This window comes from Platichthys flesus, chromosome 16 (assembly GCF_949316205.1).
Source record: "Platichthys flesus chromosome 16, fPlaFle2.1, whole genome shotgun sequence".
NCBI classification, from domain to species: domain Eukaryota; kingdom Metazoa; phylum Chordata; class Actinopteri; order Pleuronectiformes; family Pleuronectidae; genus Platichthys; species Platichthys flesus.
Genome location: NC_084960.1, coordinates 19,469,680 through 19,489,147, shown reverse-complemented (window position 1 = coordinate 19,489,147; position 19,468 = coordinate 19,469,680). Strand labels below are relative to the sequence as shown.

General features: G+C 40.2%; 1 protein-coding gene across 1 annotated transcript in view; it reads right to left on the bottom strand.

The window, feature by feature from the left end:
• The window catches only part of LOC133970829 (carbonic anhydrase-related protein 10-like), a 103,440-nt gene that overhangs the window by 77,795 nt on the left and 6,177 nt on the right, over positions 1-19,468 (bottom strand). Inside the window, exon 2 of the mRNA XM_062407887.1 lies at positions 18,789-18,863. Within this exon, the coding sequence (XP_062263871.1) occupies positions 18,789-18,863 (75 nt within the window). The remainder of the gene's footprint in view (positions 1-18,788; positions 18,864-19,468) is intronic.

Genomic DNA, 19,468 nt, shown 5'->3' with positions numbered 1-19,468 from the left:
ACAGTCTCCTTCAATCCAATCAAGCTGCAGAGAGTGAGGTAAAACATTCCATGATCCGCTCCCTGATTCTGACCACCACCAAAATGGATTCTTTCCTGACCCATAACACATCCGCCGCAGTTTGGCGGTAATCCATCCAGTAATTTTCCCCAAATGAATCCTACTTTTAACCTGAAACAAACAGGGTCGGTGAAGAAAATATGGGGAACAGCTAAACAAACACATGTAGACAGTGCCATGATGTTCGTTCTCTTGGGAGAATTGAATAAGATCAGAAACACTAAAGTCGAGTCTTGCATGCAGAAAAGACTAATCCAGCATCAGACTTAGTGGGATTCATTTCTGAGTGAGCACAGAAAGGAGGAGTGATGGGACGATGAGATGAGCTCCATCTCTCCTCCCTCAGCTCCCTGTGCTCACTCTCAGCCCCTCAGGCTCCGTCTCAAAGAAAGTGCCCCACAGCTAATTTCCGATGCTGAGGGAACATTGGGCCAGCGGGCCCGGGGTGAGCATAGGGGAGCAGACTCTGAGTTTCACTCTGTCACCTCCAATGTAAATCAAAGAGTCTCATACTTCACCTCAATAGACATTATAGTGATGTGGATGACAGATAATGACAATAAATTACAAAAAAAACTCATCAAACAACAAAAGATAATTATTGATGCGTATTTTCGTTATTTTGACAACAGAAGTTGACTTAACTTTGAAGTTCAGATGAAAAATGTAACTCTTTCAACACATGTGCATGTGCAGTATTATTCAACCCCCCAGCTTCAGTACTTTGTGGCGCATCCTCTAGTTTTTATAACTTCTAAAAAAAAAATCCGGTTAGTGTGGACAAGCTTCTTACATCTCTCGATTGGAATCTTTGCCCATTTTTCAAGTGCAAACGCCTCTAGATCAGTGATGTTTGATGGCTTCTATTCTTTAAATCCAACCAAAGATTTTCAATCAAATTTGAATCTGGTGACTGTGAATGCAACTCCAGGACGTTCCAGGATCTTTTTCTCAACCAAGCTTTGGTGGACTTGGAGATTTTGCTTTGGATCATTGTCTTGCTGGAACGTCCAATGATCACCAAGGTTCAATTTGTCAACAGAAGGAATCACATTCCTCTTTAAAATGGCCTGGTATTTCTGTGAATCCATGATGCCATGTACACAATAAAGATTGCTAGTTCCTGCCGCAGAAAAACAGCCCAACATCATCTTTGACCAACCTCCATGCTGGACTGTGGGGATGGTATTCTTCTGGTCATAAGCCTGGCCTTTCACACGCCAGACATACCGCTGGTCCATACGTTCAAACAGTTCCAGTTTGGTTTCATCAGTCAATAGAACTACCACCCAAAACTCTGTAGGCTTATCCAGATTCCTCCTGGCATATTCTAGTCGACTTTTGATGTTGCTTGTGGTCAAGAGCTGAGTGTGTCTTGGAGCCGGCCATTAAGTCCTTTATTATTTAGTGCATGTCTTATAGTTGCCACTGCAGCACTTGTACCAGCCTTCATCAGGTCATCCTGTAGGTGTATTGTAGTCACACAGGGGTTTATCTGAGTTGTTCTGACTAAGTTGCTGAGGGTCCTTGATGAAATGCTGGGCTTTCTTCCATGGCCAGGCATGTTTGAAGCTGCTCCATCAGTTGTAAACTTCCTTATAATGTTCCCAATTGTGTCTCTTAGAATATCATTTTTGGGGGAATTCTTCTTCTACCCAAGGCCTTTCAGGTGTGATGAAATAATCTCCTCTCTCAGCTTTTGTGTAAGCTCCTTTGTCTTTCCCATGATTGCAACTCACCTTGAATACCTTCATGGGTGGGGTTTATATATGCATTACAGCTGAAGCAAATGAAGGATCAGTATAGAGTTCCCAAAGGCTTAACAATGTTTCAACTCAACTTTAGGACAAAAAAAACTGTCAGACAGCTTTAAAAACAACAATATTATATAGGGGTTGAATAATTGTGACATGGCTATCTTAACAAAATATACTGCTACACACAAATACTACATCATGCATTTTCCGTGTTGATTTTCTTTATCACTCAACTCATAAAGAAGGCATCCGAAGCAGAATCTTGATCAAAGAACAAGATTCTGTCTACTTTAATTGATAAATCCTTAAAATCTTTGGGGGGTTGAATATTTCTGATTGCAACTGTAGATGTCTAATGGCTGCTGCTGCACAGTTAGCAGTGGCGTTGTTAACGTTGTGTCTTGATTTATTCTACATATGCTACATTTCAAGCCTTTTTCTACCTTTATATTACTTTTTTAAAATATTGCTGAAATGACTTGTCTGTTCTGCACTTTAAGCTGTGTAAGGTGAGAGGTGATCTTGTAAGGATCCACAGAAAAGACCAACTGAATCTTAAATCAGCTGCAGTTTTGATGTATGGCTGCAGAAATCCTACTCTATAATCTGTTACATCACACTTATTATAACTGGCTCATATCATTTTAGCTCGTTCATAAACATTTGCAATTAGCCCAACAGGTCCACTATTGTTTTGTAGATAACGTTTCGGCAATGATTGACAATTAGAAACTCACTTTTCTACAAGCTGTTAGGAACACTATTCTACTTTCACTCCACTATATGTATTTGACTGCTACAGTGACACGTGGCCACTGGTCCTGATGGTTCCAAACATCGTCTGCCTCACAATTCTAGTCTGTGCTGTTGGGAACAAACAAAGATTTAGTTTGCTGTTGCCTTCATGCACCCATGAAATTTGGGTGCTTTCATACACAGACACCTTTTTATCAATAATTATTTCCTCCTTCATGTGGCTCTGCAGTGGAAGTGGCCAATGCTGAAAAAATGCCAACTTTCCAAGGGATTCAGGGCAACCAGGGAAACAGCCAATAGGAACAATCTCTATCTGAACTGACCTGTGATTGGTCATAGTCCCCTGACACGGTTCTGATTATACCAAGGTTAGAAAACAGAGCTTTAAGGAGGTGCAGGAGTAAAGCTTTCTGTCATTATCCTGAAAGGTTATGATGGAATTACTAATCAAATAACACCTTAAAGGTTACCCACCACCGTTTTAAAGAAAGGAGCATAGATGCGACCAAAGTTGCCATAGCAAAGGATCTGAATTCTCCTGTAAATTAGGTTTTGGATTCTGATACAAATAGGAAAAAAAAGAAAAATTTTGCCCTGCTCATTAAAAGTAATGGGCTCTAGACTACATCTGCAGCCAAATGCCACAAAGACGTTTAATAAGAATCCTCCTAATAACACTGCCCCCCCGTCTTTCTTCATACTTGTCAACGCTGTGTTCCGGGCCAGCCCCTCATCTCAGCTATGCCACACTGGATTAGAGGCTAATTCATTAATTGGGAACAAAGTAAACAGTTCCTCTTGGCAAGCAAGTGCCCCTTCATTACAATAGCCTGCCTAATCACCTCCAACATTAGCTTTAGTGTCGTTACAGCGGTGAGTAACTACAAGAAAGAAAGCCACCGGTGCTCCCTCTCTCTCCATCCACTTATGCCTTCATGGTGGGTATGAGTGTGAAAGGTGATCGCAGTGGGGGAGGGGGGGGGGGGGGGTGACACGAAAGTGTGTGGGCAGTGTGTGCACGGGTGGGCGGCACAGGTGGAGTGTGTGTCAAGCACAGGTAGGTGCGAGTAGGTGAGGCAATATGCAGGTCCGGTTGAGGATGCTGAGAAGGTGGAGGAGTGTGGGTCTACTCCCCCGTGTAAAGAAATATGGCTGGTGAGGCATGAAGAGGCAGACAGACAGACAGACATAGTCTACTGTCAGGCAGCAGGGATGTGGATGGGTGTGTTTCATAAACAGTTGTGTATCTCTCATAATGCAGGCAGGCGACCAAGAGAGAGAGGCTTAGACAACCAAAATGTTAAGGTCTCTCCTCCAGGAAACATATTGATACCTCATCCAGATACTATGATAATAAATGTAGAAGAATCAGTATTCACTGACCAGAAAATCTTCTCGGAAATTGTGGTTTTGAGTATGGTCTTTAATATCTCACTTAGTGGGAAGGAGTAGTGATGAGAGGAACCACATTGTATGAAAGAGCAAAAATGAAACACTTTGACCTCGGCCAAGAAGGTAAGTTCACCCCTGTCCATTTGATTGTTGGTTGATTTATTTGTGAGTGAAACTACACAAAAACTAATGGCTGGATACCACAAGACTTAAACATGAATATACGGGATTGGTTAGGGAAGAACTCGTTAGATTTTGGTATGGATCTAGATCAGCGGGCAGATCCAGGAATTTGTCATCACTTTCTCTAATGTTGCAAGATAGGGCAGACTGATTTATATAAGTGTTTGCAATTGGTTGGAACTTTTATGGGACTGCTGGGCCTTGGCAGAGGTATGCGCTCCACTGAGTGCCATTCTAGTTCTTTTTTTTAATCAAGGGAGACAGGGACAGTAGAAATGCAACAGACTGGAAGTAGAAAATGAGATTTCGTCTTCTCCAACATTCACTCCAGCTGATCTGCAGGTCCCACCTGTGTTAGAAGATGGGAGGTTCTCGAAGCCAAAGCTGGTTTTGATCATTTCCCGATTGTTTGTGATGTGCACCAACCAATGATGCAGAGAGAAAGTTGTTATTTCATTCTGGGGGGAAGTTTTTCACTGTACTGCCAATGAATTTTCAGACTGCAGTCGAGCAGGGCCTCATTCAGCCTCGCAACACACTGTGTATCAGCTGCTCACACGGCCTGACGGATGTGTGGAGAAGGATGCACACTAAGTCCAGACGGCATCCATGGTCCCACATAAGAGAGAACAGGATCTCCTTAGCCAGGCAGTTGTATTGTATTAAACACAATTGTTATGTCTTAAAATTGTACAAAAATAAGCTGGATCATTGCTTGATTTGATCAATGTCAGTATAGCACGTAATAGCATTTTACTGTAGGGATGGTTATTTTGATCATGTAGCTGTCACTGTCTTAAACAGAGGTGGGATCATTGGAAGCCTGAAATGAAAAAGTTGCACACACTGTGTTCCACAAATCATCACCACACCTATACAATCTATGGAATGAGTGAGTCCACAGGAAGTTAGGATATATCAAAATCATCCAGTGTAAAAAAAAAGGCTTTAGCTGACCTGCAGCACAGTAGAGCATCTGGTGCTGGTGAGCTCCCACGCCCAGAACGCCACAGAAACTGAGGCTCCAACATTTAAATGTGAGGCTTTTGCTATGAAGCAAGTTCAACATACCAAAGACATCTTCTTTTTATCTGGCTTCCCTCAACCTAATCTCAACCATCCTGGATCACCTCTACTGGGAAGCTGGTTATCAACCAGCTCAGTTAACTCTGAGTTTTCTTATCAAGCCAAAAGTGAGTAAGACGAGAAGAAACACTGATGCCTGCCGGTAAAATTCCTGGAAAGTGAGGTTGAAAAGTAACTTTGATATAATTAATGAAATAATTAGAAAAGAACCACTGAAAATAAAGCAAGCCAAAGAATATACAGTAAATAGATAACTTGAATTTTCTTACATTTATTGTTGAGTTAATATATTGTCTGATGATACACAATCTATTATGACTCTGAGCTGAAGTAAGTCAGACCTTCTGTTTCCAAAGCAGAGAGAACTGGAGAGAAGAGTTCTGATGAGTTCAATTTACATGGTTCATTCATGAGAAATATTTAAAAGTGTGTGGTTCATTTTATAATGAAAGGCATCAGACGTTTAGTTTAAATTTCAATTTATAGTCCCACTGACTCCTCTTACTCTGAGCTGCAGTGATTGAATAAGAGTATCAACTCTGATGAGAATTAAATTAACTTTGTTCAATTTAATTAAGTGATTATATTGTGTAGCCAATGTATTGTTTCAGTTCGATCACCTCTGTTTGTTAGAATCTCTGTTTTAAAACCTGGTCACTTGAAAAGTCTGGAGCAGCAAAATTAGTTCATCTGTAAATAATCTGCCGCTTTATTATTTGTCAATTTATTATGAACTCTTTTGTCCCTATCAGGATCCAGTGATGTTAATGGTCACCATTAGTTGCCGGCAGGTTCTGATCCATTATCACAAAGTTAACCTGCAGTTAAAGTTAGCGGTTCATCACAAATTACCATGGTGATATACTCCGGTAAGAAGTAAACCAGCTACTACTTTCAAACATGCACTTCAAACAATCTCATAACATTATCTGAAGGGGCTGTATGTGAGAACGCAAATGAGTGAGAGCTTGGTAAAAACTCAGCAGGATGTCCTCTGCAGGACTCACTGCGAGCGAGTGGGTGTGTTGCAACGCACAAATAAAAATAAACTAAAAGAATAAAAAAAAATATCAGGAAGAAATAGAGGTGTCATACATGAAGATGTCCAGGGCACTGTTGTTGATAAGGGCCGATGCCGGCATCGATGTGCTGTAAACCATAAATGTGTGATCTCCACAGTGGAATTATAACCTTATGTCCTGTCTCTGAATTCTCCACCACTCTACACCTGAACACTCTTTGTTACTTTGATAACTTTGTTGTTGTGAACGCATCTGAGAGGAGAATCTCCTGCTGCGTTTTTCATGTGTGAAATGCAAACTCATTGTGCAGATATTCTCTCTGACAACAGCTTCATGCTGAAAACCCAGAGTGAAAACTGAGGTTAACTCATTATCCACAAATCCTGCTTGGTAGTTCATGCCCCTGGACAGATAAGAAGGCAAGTGATTGAATATTACTTCTCCTCTACATGACAATGCAATGCTGTTTGTAGGTTCTGATGAGCTGAGGAGTCTCATTCGCTGCAGAGGCCTCTGGAGGTGCAAGGAGCATTATGTAGGCAACCTGTAGCTGGATGTTGTTCTGTTCCTTCATGGCAACGTTTTATATATACAGTGGGTTACCTTTTTTTTATCAACGTGTTATTTTTACTGCAGACTTGGCCAGATTGCGGCTGGACCCTTCACTTTTACAAGGCCACAGCAAGCAGAGACACCAGCAGTTTGCACAAAATAACATGCCATGTGTGCTGCTTTTCCTGGGTGGAACTTAGATCCTCTATGTTAATAGTAATCTCTCTGTGTCAGTAAAAACAAACAAGAGCAGAATAGAAAAAAAACAAAACTATTGTGTATGTGAGTTATAGATGATTAAATTGGGATAATTAAGACAGAACTAACGTATAAATATTGATCCTGTTAGGACCTGACAGACTTGTGCTGCAAGAAGGGTTGCAAAATTCGTATAAATGTATAGAATTAGGCTAGATGAACAGATGAACAATCCTCAATCAGTATGTTAATATATTTTCCCCATTAATATCATCGAAACTTACCTGACTAGTCCTGCACACTTCAGCAGGCCTCAATAGCCCTGCTGTAGTGTGCAGGATGCTGGGAATTATCTGTGCATGTGATGGGAGAAATGTACAGTGCAGGGTTGAACTTCAACGTGCAGCGTGTGATTCATTCCATACATCTTTAAAGTTGTATGGAATGATGTTTTTATTGCACAGCGTTTAGTTTGCGCATTGTTATTTTTTCCCAAATTCCCTAAATTTCCGAGGTTAATATTCCCATGGAAATTTCCCATGGAAAGTTTCCGAAAATTTATCGGAAATTGTCCGCCCCTTTGCAACCGTAGTTGCAAGAGAGTATGTGTTTTTGTTGTGTGATAATTTAGTTGACTTGAGTTTGTTCTCACAGCGATACGGTCTCTGTCTCTCATATGTCTCTCTCTCTCTCTCCTCTAGTACCATCTAATTGCTCATACCTCCTCCACTGCGTGGGAGAAATGCAGCTTCCCCTTCTCCTCCTCCTCCAGATCTTGCTATTACACTTTATTTCTTCCTTCTTTCCTCTTTCTCTTCTCTCCTGTGGCCCTGTGAGTGTCTGCAGGGGTGTGTGCCTGCATGTTAACTATGAGTGTGTGTGTGTGTGTGTGTGTGTGTGTGTGTGTGTGTGTGTGTGTGCGTGTGTGTGTGTGTGTGTGTGTGTGTGTGTGTGTGCTTGCCTTTGCGTGTGTGAGTGAGTGAGTGAGTGAGTGAGTGAGTGAGTGAGTGAGTGAGTGAGTAAGTAAGGGAGGGAGAGGCGCTGAGAGAAAGAGATATTAAAGAGAAAAGGTGAGAAAGACAGAAATAGGCAAGCTGCATGACAGAAACAAAGAGGGAAAAATATATGGGTAGTAGCAGTGTGTTTGTGAGTCTGCGTGCACACACGTATGAGTGAGCGTGTGTGTGAGAGCTAGAGAGAAAGCGAGAGAGAGCAAGGCTGAGGCTCCTCTGATCACTGACTTGGTGTCCTACTTACACTCTGCAGCACACCCAATAACAACCCTGAGCTATGATATAATATACCCAAAACACATACACACAGAAGAAAACCCTTGCACACACACACACACACAAAGCAAGAACATACGCACAGTAAGCAACAACAGGGATATTATATCCTGTACAGACACACGCCCCCATTTTCTAAATAAATAACTCCTATATAAGTTTCTCTCTCCTCAATGAACACACCAGAGGTGATACAGTCTGTTTTTCCTTTTCCTTTTTTTCTTCTTTTTCTCAAACAGCTATCTGCCATCTCCCGGCACCATCCTGGGTAACAGGGACAGAGGAGAGACACATTCAATGGAACTTTTAGTTCTTCCAGCGAGCGATGTCTTTGTGTGCTCTGCATCGCTCGCTGGAAGAAAAACCACCACATTTGAGTGCGTCTCTCCTCTGTAGCAACGACGTCAGCAAAAGAACACATTAACCCAAAACATGTTCAACTACAGAATATATAATGTGTGGGGGGTGTAGCAGTAAGTGTAATGCATGGAGCAATGATACCACAGCCTTCATAGGCTTTGATTGCAGCAGGACTGCTTGACATATATAGTATTGAAGTTATCCTTCAAAATGTTTACCCTCATCATTGCTGCTAAAACCTTTATCCTGATGATGTTCTCCTACACGTGGCATCTATTGCACTTCTGTCCGTCCTTGTAGAGGGATCCCTCACATGTGGCTCTCTCTGAGGTTTCTATGTATTTTTACCTGTTAAAAGGGTTTTTATTATTTTTTCCTTACTCTTGTTGAGGGTTAAGGACAGAGGATGTCACATATTGTTAAAGCCCTATGAGATGAATTGTAATTTGTGAATATGGGCTATACAAATCAAATTTGATTGATTGACTATAGTGGTATTATAGAACTCAGCAATAAAACAAACAGAGCATCACAATTATAAAACATGATATAAAAACATCATCCAACTCAGTGACTAGTTTTAAATGGTCCAAGGAAATTCAGTTTGAGTGTTCAACCAGACAATGATACACCTGTTCTGCAGTTTCTGCCAGAACCCAAGTCGAAAGATCCCTGGAAGAAATGTGAAAGATCACTGAGAGAACCCTAAGAGAATCCTAAAAGAGGTCTGAGAGAACCCTAGGAGAACCCTGAGAGAACCCTGAGAGAACCCTGATAAACCCTAAGATAACTCAAAGAGAACCCTAGAAGTATATCATAAAAGAACCCTGAGACAGCCCAAAGAGAACCATAAGAGAACCCTGAGATAATCCTACGATAAACCGAAGAGACCGCCGAGAGAACCCCTAACAGAACCAAAAGAGAACCCGAGGAGAACCCTAGCAGTATAGCCTTAATGAAGTTTGAGAGAACCCAGAAGAGAACCAGAAGAGAACCAGAAGAGAATCCTGAGAGAATCCTAGGAGAAGCCAAAGAGAACCCTGAGAGAACCCTGACGGAACCCTGACAGAACCCTAGGAGAACTCTAGGAAAAACCGTGAGAGAACCTGAAGAGAATCCTAGGAGAAAACGAACAGAGCCCAAGAACCCAACTTAACACTTTTTACTTGATAAGGAATGCCCAAGTAAGGAACGCGTTGGTCAGTTCACCACTTTCTTACGGATCATAGATCTCAACAAATGTTAAATTATTATGACTCCGTGATCGGACATTGATGGTCCCCAGATATCCTTTTATTTTGTGTTCAGTTGTGCAACAGGATCCAGTAATTGTAGTTTGCAGCTAGCTTTTTTAGAATATATGAACAAATTAAGTACTACACATCATATGGTGATTTTGGACTATAACTGGATTGAATGTCTTGATCAGAAGTGCTGTGAGGATGTGTTGAGTGAAAAGAAAGCTGGATTTTCTAAACAAGTTCTAAATAAGTATTGAATATAATACTATCAATAAATAACATTTCTAAATATGTAAAGTTTCTCGTGAATGTAACCCAAACTGTCTTTTTCTCATACCACCACTGCACAGCAACACAAACACGATATTCAAATGACAAAAACAATGCATTTAAGTTTTCCTGTTCTCCGTCCTCGTTCTCACAGTATGAGAACGTGAGCAAAAACTACAAACAGGTCATGAGCTTGATTCTGATAGAAACAATGAAACAAAACATAAACATCTATTACATATCATACTGGAAATGGTTCTAGTTAAAAGAGACCATGACAGGGAGACACACACACAGCACAATCCTCCTGACATTTGCTCAGGAAAGGATTGGATATTTAAAGGGCCCTCCTATTGCTCCAACACAACAAATACATGAAGCATAAACAGATCTATTTTTGCTGTATCTTGACATCAGAGGTTGGTACCATGGCAGAAGCAACAGACTTTGCTCCCTCCGACAACACTGGGCAGACAACTTGTGTGCTGAAGAAAAGTCAGGTTGAGAGAATGGCAGTTTGACAGTTAATTCAGTTTGATGTGTTAAGCCAAGAGAGCTGAGAGACTCAAAGTTGGACGGGAATACAGAATCAAGTTTGACCAGTTTGCAGCCAAAAAACATCTAAATTTATGGCATCTTTCCAATGCTGCTTGTGATGTTGAGAACTGCACGGCCACAGGGCAAAAGGTTTGATTGTATAAAGAAGTCAACAATGAAAACCATAATATGAGATCCATTAAAGGCAAATTACCTTTAGAATTAAGATTTAGGTAAATATAATATGTGAAATAAGGTCTACTCTAGATGATATGGACAATAATTGTATTAAAATCTGTTGATAGCGATGATTATAAGGATAACTGCTACATTGTTATTACTATTCCATCCTTATTGGCCTGTTCTAATCTTGTCAGAAAACCGTCTCTGAAGATGAATATTCATATGAATATACATAAATGCTTCATGCATAAGTTATTGCCAAATTACTGTAAAAGAATATCTGATGATGAAATTCATGTGGTTTGGTATATTAGTTCCACCCTGTGAAACCTTGGCCCTCCCAATGTTACTAAAACAAGGTGTTAAAAACACAAAAAGCATTTGCTTTGGTCCAAGATGCTAGTGCTAGTGAATATCAATATTCAACATCTCATGCATATACAGTAAAACTTAGATTTCTTATAGACAAGTTCTGGAGAATAAAATATTATATATAGTGGGTCACAATTTAGTTCTCAGTACCTCCGCCAAAGGAGAGTATGTTTTCTTTCCTATCTGTTTGTTTGTCAACAGGATTATTCAAATTACCATTGTAAGATTGGCCATTTGTTGATAGATTTCTCAGGGAATCACGCATGGCTTTTGATTAAAACGTTTTAGAACTATTTCCAAATCAACCTGTCAGATCCTACTGACTGTCACTCTAGTTCACGTGTTGTTGTCTTCCTGTTTTCAGAATGAGGAAGAAATTGTATTTGATCCTAGTTCCTAAATAGGTAGTAGTACCAGCAGCCATTGTCAAGCTGCTGAAGCACAGTGTTCTTGACATAATTTTTATATGAATTTGAGTTAATTTGACACAATTAATATATATACAAACTGATGACAACAGCTCAACTGTCAGTTATACTGACATTTGAAATGAGTGCTCACAAAAGGCTGTGATATTAAGACAACCACTGCACAGGTCTATCTTTATTTTCCAAATACTTTGTAAAGTTGAGACCCAATTCTCCAGACTTTATCTGGAGGTCATGTCTGAAAATGGCTTTTGTCTCCTATAGGTTCAGTTTTTTCTGGTCAATTAACCCTGTACAGTACTTCACTGCCTCATTGAGGTAGAAGGAGGAACATCTATCCAACACCAGTAGCAGAGAAAGAAATCTCATGTCAGGAAGCTATTCACTGACTTTAGCACAGCTTTCAACACAATCCACATCCACCAAAATCAGATGCTGAACGAGCTCCCTCTGCAATTAAATTTCCTAGCCTGTAGCACATGGGGTAGAGTGGGTTCAATCCCCACCTGTTTTTGTCCTTAGGCAAAAAACTCTGATTTGATCAAAACAGCTGTTCAGTCAGAGTTCATGATATTAGATACAAACAAAGGGCAGTATATAGAAGCACTGTGTGAATGGTCCTAGTCCAAACTGCCTAGAATAGTCTCTTTACAACTATAAATATGTGATTAAAATGCAGTTTAACCACTTACTTCCTCACTGGTTGGCCAGTCATTCCATCTCAGCAGCTGCACACCACAAAAAAACTATTACCACATTAACATATGACTGTTCTATATCATTCAATGTCAATGGAGGACCTGGACCTGCTGTGATGTAAGGCCAACATTCCCATTAACATAAGGAAATAAAGATGGTGATGGTCAACTTCAAACAGCCATTTGCTGACCACATTACCATTAATGATTAATATTGATTTGTCCTGCCAATGTCTATAATGAGTTCAAAAACAATGCACACTTCTAACAAATAATAACATATAAGGTCTCTAACTTTGTGTATAGTGATGTTGCTTCATTGCAACTGCACATAACCCTGGGCACTGAAACACTAAGATCACACCTGCACCATGAAGTAAGGTCAGCGGGTTATCCAGATAGCTTGTATGGTTTACTCTTAATTGAGTTAGATCACTGTGCAGCAGCCCCAACAGGAGCATTAAAGAAAACTTGTCAACAGCCCAGCTACTGACCAATAAGATGCATGAAAACATGGACTCATTACTCCCACCAGATCCCAATATAGATTAAAGGGTTTACAATAAAGGGAGGAATAGGTAAGAGCATGAGATATTTTTAGAGATCAGTAGACACTGTTCAAAACTTTCCATTTGACACTCTAAATAACTACACAATGACAATTATAGCATCATTTAATTGCACAAAGATTCTTTCATTCTCAGCAGGATTCCTGACATAGTTTTATACATGTATACCACCACAGCAGCTGAGAATGACATGAGGAGCGTGATCCTAATTGGAAAAATAAACCAAGCCTGTCCTTTATTAGAAAAATTATCCAAAAACTTTTAAATATTTTCTGTGATGATGGCATCTCCCCTCAGTTTTGGCAGCAGAAGCAGCCTGAAGTTATTTGTAAGTTTTTTATATCCAACATACTGTGTTAATCAGACCAAAAAATATACAAAACCTATACAAAGCTACAGCTTCTTATTTTATTATGTGATCATATTATCCAATTTTTCCCAATCATTTTCTACAGGCGCTGTAAGAAAATGTATACGGTATCACTGTTTTATTTAATATTCATGTCATTTTATTCATGGTGCTTAATGGTATTTAAGCTTGTGGCAGCTGCGTCGCTGATACATTACGTATGACTGGCATTTTCCTCAAAATAAAAGTGGGTCTTGTAAAATAAAGCCTGCCATCTTCTGGTCCTACAATAAACAAAGAAACCTTGGTAAAACAAATGGTCAACAGTAACGCTCGAGAGGTTTCACTTTGGAATAGGTACAGGAAGTATTTCAAATATTTATCCTTGTTACATATTCAACAGATGGAAGATCATTTTCACTGTTGATTTTGCTGTAAACTCTTTGTGGTAAGCAGAGACGTTAGCTCTCTAGAAGAAGTAAGCAAAGCTCACACGCAGGGGACGCACCTGAGACGCGTGTCTCATCACTCAGTGTTTCCCCTCTGACCGGGGATCATTTCAAAAATGAAAAGCAAGACGTTGCTAGACACATCGTCGCCGCTCATGCAGCCAGTGTGGAGCAGTTGGTAGACTCTGAAATAGTAACTGTACTACACAGACAATAGGATGTAATTTTGGATAATGTGGATAAACCATACTTTTGCTAAAGCCGTAATTTTTGGGGTAAAAAACCCATTACCCTCAGCTCTTTGGTTTGATGGCCTCCGCCTCTGTTCTTACCTTGTCTCCAACTGCAGCAGGAGGTTTAAGTTGATCTGCTCTGATTTCCTGTATGCTACCTGCCCAGCATGAAACAGTACAGACTAAATTAGAAAGTACCCAGTGAGCATATGGGAGCATTTAGCAGCTAAAGAGCCTGATATTTTACTCAGGAGGTGGTGAAGACCAAAATACGCATGTTGCTTTGTGTCTGCTGGGAGTGTGAAGAGGCAACCGTTTGCTAACAAGTAAAGAGAGATTCATTTAGCTTTCATTTTAGGCTAAAAAAATCATGATAATGATTCTTTAGAAATGTGTATTTTTGCTATTCATAGAAATTTTCTTGTTCAAATCAGCTTGTCCTATTAACCTGTTTATTTAAATTATATTTTCTCACATGAGCTTTTCTCCGACTGTGGCATGTAGGTTATTGTGAGCAGAAACATCTATCAACCTGTGACAGTCTGAATTCCACATGTCCACGTAAAGGTTGACAGAGGATATGGCCTCATCAGAGCCACTTCTGGACACAGAGTTCAGCTGACATTTCCTCTGAGGCTCTGAATGGGCCACAAGTTGTGAGCAAGTTCAAATGAGTGACCGCAACATCTCCAGGTCCTTCAGGCCGGAAGGAAGAGTGAGCTGGAGGGAATAGGAGCAGAGGAAAGAAAAGAGAGGGATTACAATGAGAGAGAGCAGGATTGTTGACTGTGGATGAGGTGAGGAAAGGATGCTCCTTGAAAAACAGAGAGAGAAAGAGGGGAGAGAGAGGAGTAGCAAACGAAAATGGACCGGCAATAAACATTAGAGAAAATGAAGGAACTAAGGAGAAAGATGAGGAGGGGGAGAAGGGGCTGAGAGGACAGAAGAGATGAGAGAGAACAAAGGCAAGAGGAGGTAGAAGATAAAAGGACACAGGGAGACGAGCAGACACAGATGTGATCAAATATACATAAGATCTGTACAACCAAAGGATGAACCAGGCAGCCTGAAGCAGAGAGAGACAGAGATGGGAAGAGTAAAGATAGAGGGAAAGAGGGAGGAGTCGATAGCACACCATCACAGTGATAAACAAAGAGATGGGGAGATTGATGACCAGAGGCCACAGACGTCCATAAAAGTTTCTTGTATAACATCTTGAGACTGATGTCCACAGGATCCAGCTGTGCTGTGATCTGGTTCTGTCTGGGTTGCTGACAAGATGTTCAATTCTAGTCACTGTGGCAATAACAAAATATTTGTCCCTGTTAATTGTTAATTTAACGATGCATTTCAACATTGCACTGGCCTATACAGTAAACTTGTCTTCCAACAGAAAGGGCATGCAGGAGAAAGAAAGGGAAATCTGAGAGAAAGGGAGCAAACAAATTTTAAGATATCTTTTTAGCATTCTGTTGAGTGTCCTTCCGTTAAACCTCATTTCAGTCCCTGTTTCTTTCTATGATTCTCTATTAAGTTTAGCAATCACGGCAAATTCATGAGCTCGGCTCTTGTTCACAGACTTTTCTGTAATCAGAAATTTGATTATGGGTCATTCATACGTCATTCTATTCAGTCATCACGAGAACTGCATCTATATTTTATGGACACACAAGTGCATTAATACCTGTTATTGACAATAGCTGTAATACACTACTACTGTACTGAACCCTTATTGGATAGGTTTACTCTCATTTGAGGTGAGGAAAAATTCAAGCCTATATTGAGGATGGAGGTGCAGCAAAAAATATGCATTTATAATTTTTACGATCCTTAATGTGGACATATGCAGCTCTATTTACACCCTTCAAAACATGAAAGCGTAGTGTAGCACTGTAATCAAACCAAATATAGCCACAGAACATCTGTTTACCACATCTAAGTGATTTCTAAATGTGTGTTTAGGCTTGTAAAACGAGAAAACGTCCAAACTATACCGTAGATATGATTGCTGAAGAACAGACACTATACTTTGGGAATTTAAGGAGTAGACACTGAAAGATTGGAGATTGAGGTGGAATGCTACACAGCTGGATCCTGCAAAGACTGTAGGCTATAGAAGATGGACGACGCTTCTCCACTTTGCTGCTCCTGCCGGTCCTGCTGATAAAAGCGCTCAACTGATCGTGAGTCAGTCTCAGCTGTCAGTCCTGACACTCCACCACGTCTTTTATGGTCAATAAGTAATTCAAACCAAACATCCTGAAAAAACATACATCAGTGTAGTGGGTACTATCGGAAATGACAGAAACCATCAGAAGTGTATTTGATGGGTACTTTGATACTGCCGCCATTCACTTTAGACACTTCAGCTTTACTTTTAGGGAGCTGTCATGTCATCCATTTTCAAATACAGTGTATTCGATAGGATCCTCTGGATATTTACTCTCAAACAGAGCCCGGCTACCTTATTCTCCCTGTCTATCTTGTAGAGATAAGCTAACCACTGTGGGCTGTACAGCTTCATATTTGCAGGACAGACATGAGAGTTAGGGCCTGTTCCAATTCCCTTGGCCCTATCCCCAAGTGCCCCGTGCTGGGTTGTGTCCCCCTCCAAACTCAGCCACACGGGGTAGAGTTGGAAAATCCTCCCATGGAGATTGGGACACCACTTGCTAAGTCATCAGCAGCCAATCAACATTATTACAGCGACAAAAAATATCATTTAATGTTATTATATTAACAAACGTTATCAACCAACATTATGACAGTGACACATCTGACAACTGCAGGACAGACAGGACACAATCGATCTATTGAGCAAAACACAGTCATTCAGCATGTTTACAGAAGCTAATTCAATGTAACATTAGTCCCTCCTGTCCATAGAAAGTTTTGCCCCACAGTAAAAGCGTTAAAGCATTAGCAGGGAAGAATATATGTATATTTATATATTGATACAGGAGTAACTTTATTTTCACTCTGATTATTTACATGCGTTTGACGGCGTTTTCCTTAAACGCTGGTGCCCAAAGTTGTAAGCGTCAGCTTACTGATGAAAACAGACAAGCTGAGGTGGCAGATGGAGTGTGGCTTCTGATTCAAATGTTGAGTAATTGTCCCAGTCGTCTATAATCTGAGTCAAACCTCATGAACCAAGTTCAACAACATTTCAGACATTTACATAGACACCAATACTCAGATGTTAACTAGATTACGAAAATAGTCTGAATAAGACACAGCCATGTAAACAACATTATGTAGATATGTTTTTATCTTAATCGCATTCTAACATCCTATTGGAGTTTTCACAGCATTTTGAGTCTTCGACCTACAGCAGTAACCAACTGCTTGACGACGCATGCCCTGGGTGTGAGTGAAAAATCTGATGTAGGATGCAATGCCAGTAATAACGTTATCAGAGTAATCAGACTATTCTCTGTAACATGTAAATCAATTCATGTGAACAACCTACTGTAATGAGTAATGTCCTATTCAGACTTAAGTCAATAGTCCGATTACCGATGTCCATATAAATGTTATAGTCGTCTAGTCAGAGCATGTGACCAAAGCTCAACAACATTTCTTGTATGTTTGCAGAAGTCTTGTAGCCCCCCCCCCCCCCCCCGACCCCAGTAGAAAACTGACACTTTTTCAACTTGACTACATACCTGTACAGAATAACTCATTTCATCAACAGCTATGCTTAGAATCAGCAATAAAGCTGAGACTAAGTAAAGGAAAAACACATTTTTATATTCAGTGCCACTAACAGTTTCTGAAGATATCATTATCCCTGATGTGTAGTGTGATTAAACATCCATAAATCACCTTAGAAATCACAGAAAATTTACACCTTACAACCAAATAATAAGAAGCTCTGTCAGAAGGATTTCAAATCGTTATTTGTGTTCATCCTCATAAATGTCATACCCAGAGGCATTACTTTCCCTAATCCATGTTGCTTTAATGTAGCTACAAAATTAGTCTACAAAGCAAGATCCGGATATTCTGTACACTCCTCTTAACCTGGAAGACAACATGATATCCTACCTAACAGTTACCATCTCAAAAGACATGCAGTAAATGTGGAGTGGTTAAAACCAAGTGGGTTTAACTCCAGACGACTAAACTAAACTGATTGTCTCACTTTCCTTAAAGAGCTTTCCTTCATTGTCAGCGTCATTTAAATCAATAGTCAATTCAATAAAGTAGACAAGGTAAGTGCATTGAGAAGGAAACAGAAGAAATCCCAGATAAATTATATTTTAGTCCCATTAGAATGACTTAAAATGCGGTGGATATTAGAGACAGGTTGTTGGTACAATCAAACATGTAAACAAGCTGGTAAAACATTTTCCAGCCACTGCATAAAAAAACTTTTGACAAACATGTTGTCAGTGGCAGCGTATCAAACTGATCTGAAACATCCTCTGAACTCACATAACCTATAGCCCTCATCTGGTGAACTTCAACCACAGGCTCAAAGAGTGATGAACAGCCTCTGACTGAATTAACTGTTTGAGTGATTATATGCAAAAGGGGCGGCTGTTGCTATTGTGCTCCCTAATATTTATGAACAAATCAGTTAAGAATCCATTGTAAGTCCTTTATCGGCTTCAACTCAGGGCTTCAACTAATTATATTTTGAGGATTAGCAGGATTCACAGACAGAACAGACAAATCTCTTATTCCTATTGGAAGAACACTTCCAGACCAGCTTCCGCCAGGCACATCACTTTTCAGACATGCAGGCATGTGTTGGCTTTGTACCCTCCTGTGTTTGAGATGGCCGATGTTCTGTTACCTGGAACAAAGCTTTCCTGGACAACATCCTTGTACGCCCACCAACTCTCATCAAGCTTGGATGTAATAGCCTGAGCTGCAGGGAAAAAGAAAGAGAAAAGTGGAGGAAAATTCATTAAAAAATGTAAGGACATTAGGCCAACCAACCATGCAGGCTGTGCCCAGCCTGTCTGGAAGCAACAGCACAATTAAAAGAGATCCGCTGGGATCAGTAGGATGATCCGAACCATAAGAGTTTGTGTTGCTACAATTTAGAGGCTGGTCACATAAGCCCAAACACGACAGAACTATTTCCAACCATTCATCTACTTAGTTGATGCTTTATAGCATGACACTCAAAACAGATAAATAACTATACACATTTGGCTTCACATAACACTCAGCTTGTTGTCAGGGCTCCCATTTAACTAACCTTCTTTAAAACTAACATTTTAGTAACTTAAGGTATTTATTAATGAGATACCAATTCCAGGTCGTCAGTTGCTGTTGGAGCTTTTCTGGCTGGTTGACAAAAGGACTCCAAGTTGCAGTTGCCTGTTTCAATGGGTTTTTTAATGTTTATCGGACTGTGCAATATCCCTGCATCATGAGGAGGGGCAATTTGTCTTGATTATTTTATTTCAATGATCTCTTTCATGACTGTGTTTCTGAAACTATTCTCATTGGTTTCCATGGGTTATG